This window comes from Notolabrus celidotus, chromosome 19, assembly GCF_009762535.1.
Source record: "Notolabrus celidotus isolate fNotCel1 chromosome 19, fNotCel1.pri, whole genome shotgun sequence".
In the NCBI taxonomy this organism is placed as follows: domain Eukaryota; kingdom Metazoa; phylum Chordata; class Actinopteri; order Labriformes; family Labridae; genus Notolabrus; species Notolabrus celidotus.
Genome location: NC_048290.1, coordinates 18,490,936 through 18,503,327, shown reverse-complemented (window position 1 = coordinate 18,503,327; position 12,392 = coordinate 18,490,936). Strand labels below are relative to the sequence as shown.

The following is a 12,392-nucleotide window of genomic DNA, read 5'->3' as shown; positions in this document are numbered from 1 at the left end:
CTCTAAATTCACGTCTGAGTCTGTAGAGAGGGATGTTGAGTTTCCTCTCCTCCCTCTCCTGAACCTGAACACCGCCTCACTGAGATGTATTCAGCAGGAGAAAATTACCCCCCCGTCTGAGAGAGAGATCCAATCTGTGAGGGGCTGACAGGACAGGACAGACCTCTCTCTGTTATTACCATGTGTCAGACTGCATTAGAGGAGCAGGGGGACTTATCCTACAGCAGGGGGAGGAAGAGGAGGAAGAGGAGGAAGGGATCCACAGCCTCCTGAAGCATCCTCAACCCACCCTGTAGCTGTAATTATGAACCTCAGACATGTTTGAATGAGGATCAGGACTATGATCTACCTTCAGCCCTCCATCAGGAGCGTCTCAGGCTCTCTGCAGGATGTATAAATATGAACCATCTTTACATTTGTAAACTCTCTTAACTGAGTCTCATTGAGCATCTGTCCAGAGGTGTTTCTATTATTTAAAGATCTTCTGATGTCTCTGTTAAAGCTGAGGTTTGAAGACTCTTGACTCTGGATGATGAATGTGAAACAGCCAACAGGTTTAATCCGGTCAAAGTGTCCCTCCGCTCGTTCTGAACGCCTTAGCTGCAGCAGGAGCTGACAAGCTCTAATGAGATTCATGGGGCAGCTCCTCTGTACGCTGACTGATAGGCTCTTCACAGAGACCCCCGCCCTTCATCATCCCCATCATCACCTCAGAGACCAGGACCAGGAGCTCCATACAGAATAAATGATGCTGGGAGGAGAGCAGAGAGAGGATACAGTGAGAGGTGGTCTGATGAGGTAAAACAGTAAAGGGTTAAAGAGAACTCTTTAATCTCATATTTATGAAACCACATCAGGTGACAAATATCCATGCTGGATGCGTCAGTGCTACGGCTCAGCCTGGTGGGGTCTTGCAAAAAAAAATAAAAAATCATGGGTTGTGTCAAAACAGAGATTCTTCATTCTTGGTCCTCTCCAATTTCCACGATGATATCATCGTGGAAATATAAAAAACACCTGGTCAAGGATCCAGGTCAGAGTTAAGAAAACCAAATATTGCCATTAGTCGTTAAAAGGAAACGAAAAGCAACATCTGTTTGTCTCTACATATGTCCTATGATGGCAACTTGTCCAGATGTAACCCTACCTCTTGTCCAATGACACTCCAGTGACCTCAAATGGGATAAGCTGTATGGATAATGTAAAGATGGATGCTGTTATCTGTCCCGTATAACATAGACAGTTGTAATCGGTCTCACTTGAATCAGATCAGATGAAACTCTGGACCTCACAGAGCTCTCAGGTCTCCAGTGAGTGACTGTAAAGCTATGCATGTGCAAAACTGATGTTACGTATATCAGTATACAACCTCACAGACTGAAGCACAGGACCGTGGACTGATCTCTGATATTTAAGGAGTCTGCAGAAAGTGTTGGAGCAAGGGCAAACAAGAAGAAACGAGGCAAAGTGTTATCCTTCTTTGAGGTGGTAATGTGCAGCCATTCGTACGCCAGACTGTAGGAGCTGTATTCATATAAGGCTTTTTTAAGTGCATTAAAAGGGAGTTTTGCTAAATGTACATTTTATATTTGTGCACAGAATAAAACCTACACAGACCGACACACAGAGCAAAGAATGAATCATCCTGAGTCAATGATTTGAGGAGCTGTGGTGGGATGGATCTCACTCCTCTCTGTCATCATGTATCTGAACCCTCCTGCTCCCGAGGTCTCATCTGTTCCTCTCACAGACTCTGAAGATGAAGCTGGTCTTGCTCTCTCTCTCTCTCTCTCTCTCTCTCTCTCTCTCTCTCTCTCTCTCTCTCTCTCTCTCTCTCTCTCTTTCATCACATGACCCGAGGCAGAGGAGGTTTGAAGAGACCGGTCAGCTCTCCTCTTCATCCTCTTCCTCATCTTGTGTGCTCACAGGGCTGAATCACTGCCGAGGCTTCAGACAGACTGTTCTCTGCCAGACTCTCACAGACGTGAGCAGAGGAGGCACGGTGCCAGTTTACAGCAGCATCTCCCTGCAGGACCTCATCGTCCTGACGCTGCAGCAGAGATCTGATCCCGCTGAGACTCGTGTTGTTCTGCCTCAGGCCCAGTTTGAGAGTTAAAGTAAAACAGGGAGAAATAAACAGTTAATCCTGTGTGAGGTTAACACAGCTCCTCATTTCTGAAGTCTCCATAAAGAGTGCCACACAGATCTGCTAACACATTTCACATTATCTGGATCATCACCACACTCTCACGGTCTCTGGTGAGCTCCCTGAATCTTCCTGTTAGAGCCTAATGGGAACAAACATTTCTAGGTCAGGAGAATTTTGTTCTGCAGAGTTTGTGTTATAAAGCTCTCGTGGTCTGAAAAGCTTCTAAGGGAAAATCTGGGCTGTACTCGCTTCTCTTTGTAGACTCTTTGTCAGGACATCATTATTTTCAATACATCGTATACGACTGTATGCAGATGATGCACAACTCTGTTTAACAGAGACAGAAACTCTGCACTTCCTGTTTGTCCATCTGGAAAAACAGACTGAAACCAAAGAACAGACATTTACTATTTATAAGTACCTCATGGAACCACTTTTCAAAAAACCTGAACTGTCCCTTTAATCTAAAGATCCAAGGGTGAATAGAGTCAGAGTATTTAAACAACAGGTTAATATGTTTAATAATAATAATAATAACAATAATAATAATAATACAAACTGATGACACCAAGGACTGAGGTTATAAAGTTCTTTATGTGATAAGATAAAACAAGTATTCACTGGAAAACAGACACCGATATTCACATCTTAAAAAGATTCAACACAGTCAGCTTACACATGTTTGATTCAGACATTAAAGTTGAAAAATTTAGCATCTGAAATGTCCCTCATTATTTTGAAATGTCGTCATTATTTACAACAGTTTTGTCACAAATCAGACCTCAACAAAAGGAGAAGGACCCAAAATGCAGACTTAAATAAAATGTTTTAATAAACAAAAGAAACTAGAGATAAACAAAAACTTAAATCCACCAGAGAGGAAACATTAGAAATCACACTGAAGACACAGGTGTGACCCAGGTGAAAATAATCAGGGTGCTATCAAAGAGGAGGGAAACACACACGGGCAGGAGGTAAGACTAAATCAGACACAGAAGGAGTAATCTAAAATAAAACAGGAAGCACAGACTGAACTAAAAAACACAAGAGAAAATACACACACAAGGAATAAAGAACACATGAAACACAGGAAGAACAACAAACAAATCTTAACAAAAGCAACTCATGACAAATTTAATTTATAAAACCAGGGAGATTTTAACAATGCTTTATTAATGGAGCTGTTTTATTTACCTCAAAGCATCCTTTGGTTTAATGTCAGTCTTTCCTCTCAGAAGAATATAATCTTCATCTCTGTTATTACCTCAGAGTAAAGTCAACAACATCCTCTGATCCTGAAGGTCCATTCAGAGTTTGGCATCATGTCAGAGTCTGTCAGGTAGCTCAGCAGGTGTTTGGAGTTGGAAAAGGTAAAATATGTGTTCAATGCTGACACTGAGCTGAGGTCAGAGGTCAGTCTGAGGTATCACAGTGTTCTCTGGCTCATCCTTCATTCATGGAGCTCTCAGAGCATCAAACCAGCTTCTGTTACCCAGAGACACAGACACAGAGACACAGAGACCCAGAGACCCAGAGACCAAGAGACACAGAGACCCAGAGACCCAGAGACCCAGAGACACAGAGACAGAGACACAAAGACACAGAGCGTGTTATTAACATGTGAAACTGAACGTGTGAACTCTCATTCAGACTCCAGCAGCTTTAACAGAGACTTATTACCCAGCTGTGTAAAATACTTGATTCTTATTGGTGAAAACCCACAACAGTGATTTATTCTAATGAGCAAAGAGACACCAGGAACAACCTGATCACACTTCATATCAGATCACTCCACAGAAAGTAGTCTGCTCATTCCCCCCCTGCCTGTTGACCCAGTGGTAAAAACCTTAGTGTGGTCTCAGGCTGGTCTTGAGAGTGGGGAAATAATGACAGTTCGCGGGCACAGATGTGAGTGCAGCCTGAGGAGCTACTGGGCTTCACATCAAGGTCCTGCTCACCCTGTTGGGATACTAATTTGCATTACCACCCACTCTTTATGCATTATTCCATACCTTTCTAACTCTTAAGCTGCGTTTAGTTAAAATCTGTTCCTTAGATTATTTTTCTGCCTCCTGCATCCAGAGACAGAGTTGATGAGTATGTAGTTTACAGTCTAAAAACCAAAACAACACACTAAAAGAAGCTAAACTTTTCTGTGGTGAAAATAAGAAGCTTTAGTTTAAACATCAGGAACAGAAAACTAAACAGGATCTGCAGACGTTGGTTTAATGTCTGTTCAGCCGAGGGCGAGACATGGCGCTCTGTAAGAACCAAAATGACATGGTGCTGTCTGTGTGCATCAGATCATGTGACCTTATTCCCCTCTGTGCTGCGTCAGTGAATCTGCTGACATGTCGGCTCAGTGACTGCATGATATCACATGAAGACGACTGAAACTGCTTTCAGATTTATTTAGTATATTCCTGCAACACAGACGTCTTGTTTTATTTACTTACTCACATTTTGACCATGAAGACGGTATAGAGGACATCTGAGGTCACTGTAACCTGTTTGACTGATAGCACGGTGTAAGGAATCCACCTGGACGAGAAAGAGGAAGAAAAACATTGGAGTGATTCGAAGCAATAATGGTGACTCTAAAAACACATGCAAAGATCACTTTCTGAGCATGCCTGCAGAGATGCACGCATAACCAGCAACCATCGCGGCTGAGAAATGAAGACAACACTGAGGTTCAAAAACTGGAGTTCCTCCAGTGTCCACTTGAGTCTCCAAAACATTGGAGAATTGGAGTTTGGCCAAGTGAGACATGATTACGCCATCTTCTGTCATCATAGAATAATAACCAATGGGCTGCTGTCTCAAAGCAAACTTTGTTAAGAAAGTCTATCAGATGATGAAATTATATCGACCCAAGGGTGCGTCAAAAATCGTGTTGCTGGAATCAGGATGGACCGGGATCAGAGATCTGTGTTCACTGAATGGTACGTGTGTGATATTTCTCCCTGATTACATGCAGAGGTGTAGGATGTCCTTTAAAGACATGGTACCTGTGAACATGTTGCTTAACAGGCAGGTTTTGTTTTCAGCAGCATCCAGATGGAAATCTTCATCTTTCAGCTGGAAACCTGAGACATAAGGAGAGACATGTGCACTTTACAGGGATGTGACCTTTAGTAAATGTACCCTCCATGATCACTGACATGTTTTATTGGACAAAACTAACATTTAATAAATAAATAAATAAAAAAGGATTCAGGACTCAGATCTCTCTTAATCCATTAAACATCATCAATGATCTTCTCACCTGTGTGAGGTGTGTCAGGAGAAACATCAGCTGCAGTCTGAGCCACAGACTCGGCCGTCTTCGCTGCGTACAGGTTCGCCTCCTCCTGAAACCTCCCGATGTTCTTCTTGTATCGGATCCTCTTGTTCCCGAACCAGTTAGAGACCTGGAAAAACACAGAGAAGAAGAGTTTACTCTCAGTGTCATATGAACACACATTCAACTTCTTCTCAAACACAGTAAAACTATTCAGTTTATTCTTTATCTTAATCTCAGCATGCAGGCTGAGGGTTGAGGAGTATCTGAGGTCACACAAGGAGCAGTTGAGGACGGACTATAACTACACACGACAGTTAAAGTTCACCAGCCGCTGTGCATGTATCAGTGTGTGTGTGTGTGTGTGTGTGTGTGTGTGTGTGTGTGTGTGTGTGTGTGTGTGTGTGTGTGTGTGTGTGTGTGTGTGTGTCGAGCTGTGACCTTTGTGTGTGTGCAGTGACATTTACTAACCTGCTCTCCCTGGCATTATATTTCCTCCTCTGCCTTTCTGACAGTTGTTTTGGAGAATTATACGGTCGGTAGCTTATCAACAAAAGAAGACAAGTGAATGTGGAACGATCAGCAGCTGATCTGAAGGTGGAGGAGGTGGAGGCAGAGTGATGGCGTGTAGAGGTAAAGGTGGATGTGTAGTTTAAGATTTAACTCCAGTCTGCCTCATTAATGATCATCTCTGCAGGTGAATTTAACTCTCTGACTCTGACTGTGGAACTTCAGCCGCCTCTCTGTGCTGTGATTGGTTGATACACAGTGCTCTCCGTGGTGCTGAAACAACGGATGGACTTCCTAAATGTAAGTTCTTAAATCACTGGAGAGATGGATAGATGGATGGATGGATGGATGGATGGATGGATGGATGGATGATGGATGCAGTAATGGATGGAAGGAAGGCTGGATGGATGGATGGATGGATGGATGGATGGATGGATGGATGGATGGATGGATGGATGGATGGATGGATGGATGGATGGATGGATGAATGGATGAATGGATGAATGGATGGATGCATTGCATGGGTGGACAGATGTAAAGATAGATCGATGGATGGACGCAGCAATGGATGGATGGATGGATAGATGGATGCATTTATGGATAGATGGATGAAAAGACAAACAAACAGTAAGATAGTAGTAGTAAAGATTCAGACGTACCTGAGAGACGGTGATGGAGCTGCCTCCGCTCTGAGGGGAGAAAAGAGAGTGATGGAAACCTTCACTTCACAAACCTTTAAAAACCTTAAACATCAGATGTGAACAGATTTAAATAAAGATTCTACGCAGTGAGGAGGCAACAAACTGATCAGAAACTAAAACAATCTGATCAAAGATGTGGGATGCTTCAGGTTTGTGACTTTTTTCTGTCTCACCTGTGAAACAGAGATGCTGCACTTCTTAGCGAGCTCCTCTTTGGCCTCCTCGCTTGGGTACGGGTTACTCAGGTGAGAGTAAAAGTACTCGTTCAGGATCTCTGTGGCCTGTTTGCTAAAGTTTCTTCTTTTTCGCCTTCAAAGAAGAAAAGAGACGTGACTCCATCTTTAAAAAACAGTTTCAAACTTCATAACCTGAGGAGTATTCTTTAAATAAAACTGAAAGGTATAACTGTGCCTCACCTGGCATCGAGGAACCTGGAGCGCAGGATCATGACGGCCTCACAGGTGCTCTGTTTGAGCTGGACCTGGATGGAGCTGAACTTTCGGTGGATGATCTTCACCATGCGTTCGATCTCTCGGGGTGAGATCGGTCGAGTTCGAGACTGCTCTCTTAGCAGGTTCATCACGTGAGAGGTGAACTCACTGCAGGCCTACAGAAACATCAGAGACAGAGAGACAAGCATGTGGAGCTCAAACAGACGGAAGAGTTTGAAATGTTGATCTTGATGCTGAAGAGTCAGAGTGCCTCAGTCCGAGATCTGAGTCCAGAGGATAAGATGTCTGTTTGATCCGCTCACCTGTTGGTACTTCTCCAGCTCTGCGTGGTAGATGTGTCTGATCTGAGTCAGCTTGGCTCTGTAGTCGGCATGATCAATGGTGTTTTCAGTCGCTCCGCCCGCTCCTCCCAGCGCTGCTCCGTCCTCTCTCTCCGGCCCCGACACTCCCTCAGCCAGCAGCATGTTGTCCAGTCTGATTAGCTGAGCTTCAGGAGACTCTTCTTCATGGACGCCACGGATACTGAGACCTGAACGACAATCAGAAACAAAGATTACAGACTGATCTTACTGCATGTGTTGAGTTAGAGAGAACATTTCTGAGAAAGTCTTGGACTGTTACATTCTCTGTGGATGATATGAGTAGTTTACACAAATATTAACAAATTTTCAAAAACCATCAGCAAAGCAATAAGAAAATAAATGTCAGTGTAAAGACAACCCAAAGGTTTACAAACCTCTGAATGGAACAAAATAATTAATTGAAATATCAAAGATGTGCCTCAGAGAGGTTTTTGAATCAGGTCTCTGAGTAACAGAGGACAGTCTGCTGAATTCAGGATGGGAGGCAAAGCTCTTGGTTTATGTCAGTACTACTACAGCAGCATACAGAGCAACCTGTGCTCTTTGGCGCGCACACACACACAAACACAAAAACACACACATGCACACAAACATGCACGTGAGGAAATACATGCACACACAGAGAAACACACTGTGTGTGAAAGAGAGGAGGATAATCAGGTGAGGAGAGAAAACACAGTGAGCAGAGATGTATTTACTCTGCACCTTCTGCAACACACACACACACACACACACACACATACACACACACACCCACACACGCGCACACACCCACCCACGCATGCACGCACAAACACACACACACACACACACACACACACACACACTCAGGTTAGTGGCAGTAGGCAGGTTGTCTCTTTTAATATCTGTCGGCTTGGCTACAGAAAGAGCAGCTGTTTGCGTCTGAGACCTCACATCACATTGGAGTGGACAGAATGATTACACACACACACACACACACACACACACACACACACACACACACACACCGCATACACCATTAGCCTGCCTCTTCTCTCTCTGAGATGTTTACAGACTCTGAAAACCACAGAGAGGTTCTTCCTCAGAGACTGCTGGAGGGAGAGTCTAAATTCTGTATTATATTTGTGGCTTCTTATTTCAGCAAACAATGGAAGCTATACGACATAATTTATTCCATGCACATGAACTTAATTAGTTGATAATCTGGATTTGCACAAAGATCAGTTTTATGGTTTGAAGCCAGCAGAGAGGAAAGTTCATGAAAACAACATCATCCTCTGCAGCTCATCCCACTTAGAGCTGAACCCAGCTGTCACTAGGTGAGAGGCAGGGCACACCCTGGACAGGTCACCAGCCGATCAGAGAACTGACAGACAACCAGTCACACTGACACCTGCAGGCAACTCAGAGAGATTAATTCACCTGATGAGTGTCTTTGGACTGTGGGAGGAAGCCTGAGAGGGAAACCCTGCATGCATGCACAGGAGAACATGCAAACTGCACACAGAGGCTGATTGTCTTTGTGCTATCGCTTACTTTCACTCCTCTTCTCGCTCTGTGCAATCATCTCTTTTCTGCTGATGCAAAATGTTTTTCTGGTGCAAGATATATTATCCAACGTGCAATACACACAATCAGTCCTCTTCCTTCCTGCTAACTAAAGTCTCCTCTGTATGTCTAGCTACGTCTTCTACGCCTTCTGACTCTGCTGTGTGAACTGTTCCTGCAGAGCACGAGGTCAGGCCGCTGCGTGTCAGAGCTCAGAAACTCACTTTGCTTCTGCAGATGAAACATTTCTGTTGGTTTAATGCATATGTTTTATCCTCAGAGGGAAGGCGCTCTTAATAAAGACCCTGAATTCATTCACTGCCCCCCTCCCCCTCACACACACACACACACGCACACACACAGGTGCAGTGATTGAGTGGAGCACCTGCAGGTGTATTCAGTCACAGAGGGAAATTAGAGAAAGAGGAAACACGGACATGCATCAGCTGTTTTTGGCCCAACAGTTTGTTATCCAGCTTCTTCCTCCGTCTGAATCACAGCAGCAACATCTCCAAGTATAATTTAATCTCTGCTGCAGCACCAAACGCTGACGCTGCCCCGCTCTGATAACAGGAGGAGAGGAATTACACACTGGATGAAAGACTGAGTCAGTGAGATGAAGTTACTCACTTAAATACATATTTCATGAACTACATGGTGATAGACTAACACAGACTTCTCTCAGTGCAGAAGAGAGACCAGGTGAGCCTCGGCCCAGAGCTCAACATGCTCAATAAAATTTGTTTCACTAGCTTTAGAGTGTGAACTGGTGAGCACTCAGAGGGAAAAGATGAACAGCCTTGATGGACAGTGTGATTAGATGCTGAAACATTACAAACATGTTCATGAGCTTATAGTGTTGAGTATCTAGCAAGAGCTTGCTGCTGCCCGTCATGTGATCCTACATTAGCTATGGCAACCTCGTCACCTTCCTTCACATTAAAAGATCCCTCCAGATCTGTCAGTTTCAGTGTAAGTTATCTGAATTACAGAAACACATGCACGTAAACAACTTCTCCAGATTAAACGTCATTAAGCTCTTCAGTATTTGAACACAGAATGATTGAACATTTACTGATCTCTGCTTCTTCTATCTGACCCTGGTGCTTCTAAAGTAATACATTTAAAGCTTCTGAATCAAATCTAGAAATGTGGTTATTCAAATATGGATTACGAACAAGATAAAAAATGTAAATAAAATAACCGAGAATCTGTAATCCCTCTTTTACTATCTAGAATCATATTAATCTTTTTTCTGTTTTTCAAAGAAAACCTGGATCACACCAACGTGATCCAGATTCAAGCATTTAAAGATTACAAAATCTAGATCCACAGATCTCGATATGGGATGACATACTTTGTCCACAGGGGGCACCAACCTCCACACAAACTGAAAGATCCTCTCAGCTGCTTTAAATGAAATATTCTATATTTGATGAAGGGATTAAAAAAACTACCCTAAAGTCTAATTCATCTACCATGTTACTGCACTGTCCCAGAAGAGCCATCACAATTCTAAACACCCAAAAATAGCTGACATAAACAATCCACTCATGTGCAATATTTATGTTTATAACTGTGCAATAATATTTATTTCAAGTGCAATACCAGGAACACCTCTTCTCCCTACCTGACTGTATATATTTGACATTTGTTTTATATTATTTCTATATATATATTGTCTTTTATACATATTTTGTACCTGGTTTTATTTTATTTGTATCTATCACATTCACCTTCAGGAGCAGCGCTTCTAATTTCATTGAACACCTGACAATGACAAATAAAGGCTATTCTAAGATGTAAAGGAGCAGAGACCTACAGCATCACTCAGCCTCTCACTGTGATCCCTGATCAAAGATTGGATCCACCCAGAGCAGAGGAGTGTGCAGAGTGAAGGAGTGATGCAGGACTCGTCTCTGTAAGGTGGACCACATGAAGAGAAGGTAAACCCCTCACCTGTTTTCTCTTTGATTTCACAGAGGACAGTGAAGAGAGCAGGTTTCATCCGGTGACAGTTTAACCCGTGCTTCCTGCAGAAACACAGCAGAAAATACAAACATCAGATTCAACTCTTCAACTCAACAGTCTGCTTAATGCAGACAGATAAAATACATTCAACTCTCTCCAGGGTTGAGGTGATGAGACTTAGGGGTGAAACAGGAGTCTTATTTTTGTTACTCAGTCTGCTCTGTCACCTTCAGACGCTGAAGATAGGCTGTGATTCAGCTGGTAAGGGGAAAGTTAAAGGACTGATTTCAAAATATTATACCAGCACTGCATCACAAAATAACTGCATGACTCCTCATCATTCCTCAGTGTGACTGTTTGCACCCTGTGTTGATTTTAATGGCATTATTTAGTGAAATAAAGTGGAGCGAAAAATAAATCACAGGTTGTTCAAGTTAAAAAAAAAAAAAAAAGACGGAATGTGTGGAGAGGTTTAAATGCAGCACCAACCTGCCATCATCCACAGAACCTGCAGGTTTTAGTCCACTTTAACCTCATTAACATTTGTGATTAGAGATGCCAAATTCAAAACTTCTCATTAATGCATGATACCAGAGCTACACCAAACTGTTATCAGTGCAAAGCTCCCTTAAAGCTTCATCTGTAAAACTATTTGCATCCATCTTAATAAAAGACTAAAGAAGAGAAATACGAACTTGGACTGCGCTTCATCCAGACTCTGCTCTGTGATGGTCGTGATCTGATGCAGAACATTCCCGGTCTCCTCCTCCCTCTCCCGATCTGATCCGTCCTGGATGTGAGGCAGAGGCACCGACAGCCCGGACAGAATCAGCCCGCTCAGAGCGCGCATCACCCGGCTCTGGTCCTCCATGTCCGCCGCTGCAGAGGAGCAGAAGATGAACTGATGTTAGGTCCAGCAGAGAGAGCAGCTTCAGTCCAGACAGGGTGACTGCTCAGGAAAGACTGAAGCTGAGCCCACATGTGTGAAACATTCCTCTGGAGGTGTGTTCAGATATTTATCAGCCTGCACACTGAGGGAGGCTGCTGTCTGCTCTCCTCTCTGTGCACAAACACTGAAGACTGCTCAGCTGCGTCTCATTCGCGCGCGCTGCATTCCCCAATTTCACTTCTACAGTCCTGACCCAGCAGTGAGAGGATAGTGATGATGAGGATGATGATAATAACGATGTATAATATCTAGTAGGGGGGAGGTTTTATTATTAATTTATTTAGAGCAAAAATGATATGAATAAAACATTTATGTAACTTATTTTATTTTATTTGTTTATGTAATAGTATTCTGTTTTATATGATGTAATTTTGTATCATTTATTCATTTATTCATTTTATTATTCTATCTTTTTTATGGCCATTTTGCTAAATTAATGTTCAACTAATTTCATTGATTGAAATTTGAGTACAATTCTTGCACAT

The 12,392-nt window shown here is 43.0% G+C and overlaps 1 protein-coding gene across 3 annotated transcripts; it reads right to left on the bottom strand.

Annotated features, from left to right (window-relative positions):
* Window positions 1-2,724: 2,724 nt before the first annotated feature.
* Window positions 2,725-12,054, bottom strand: LOC117830751 (pre-B-cell leukemia transcription factor 3-like). 3 transcript variants are annotated; one of them, XM_034709013.1, is made up of 10 exons: window positions 11,654-12,054; window positions 10,947-11,020; window positions 7,398-7,624; window positions 7,060-7,250; window positions 6,817-6,952; window positions 6,602-6,631; window positions 5,418-5,562; window positions 5,161-5,238; window positions 4,610-4,690; window positions 2,725-3,634 (listed from the first exon to the last, which is right to left on the bottom strand). In XM_034709013.1, exons 1-9 carry the CDS (start codon window positions 11,827-11,829, stop codon window positions 4,647-4,649), a joined length of 1,101 nt encoding a protein of 366 aa, XP_034564904.1. In that variant the 5' UTR covers window positions 11,830-12,054; the 3' UTR covers window positions 2,725-3,634; window positions 4,610-4,646. The 3 variants fall into 3 exon arrangements, with proteins under 3 accessions (XP_034564904.1, XP_034564905.1, XP_034564906.1); XM_034709014.1 differs by having other exon boundaries at window positions 2,725-3,676; window positions 4,611-4,690; XM_034709015.1 differs by lacking the exons at window positions 10,947-11,020; window positions 11,654-12,054 and adding an exon at window positions 9,212-9,312.
* Between the last annotated feature and the right edge of the window lie 338 nt (window positions 12,055-12,392).

Bases quoted from the DNA above. Each gene is read 5' to 3' on its own strand.
- LOC117830751 (XM_034709013.1), bottom strand. From the start codon at position 11,829: ATGGAGGACCAGAGCCGGGTGATGCGCGCTCTGAGCGGGCTGATTCTG. The intron at 7,251-7,397 runs GTGAGCGGATCA...ATGTTTCTGTAG, and splicing joins AGCTGGAGAAGTACCAACAG to GCCTGCAGTGAGTTCACCTC. The intron at 6,632-6,816 runs GTGAGACAGAAA...TTCTCCCCTCAG, and splicing joins GCAGCATCTCTGTTTCACAG to AGCGGAGGCAGCTCCATCAC.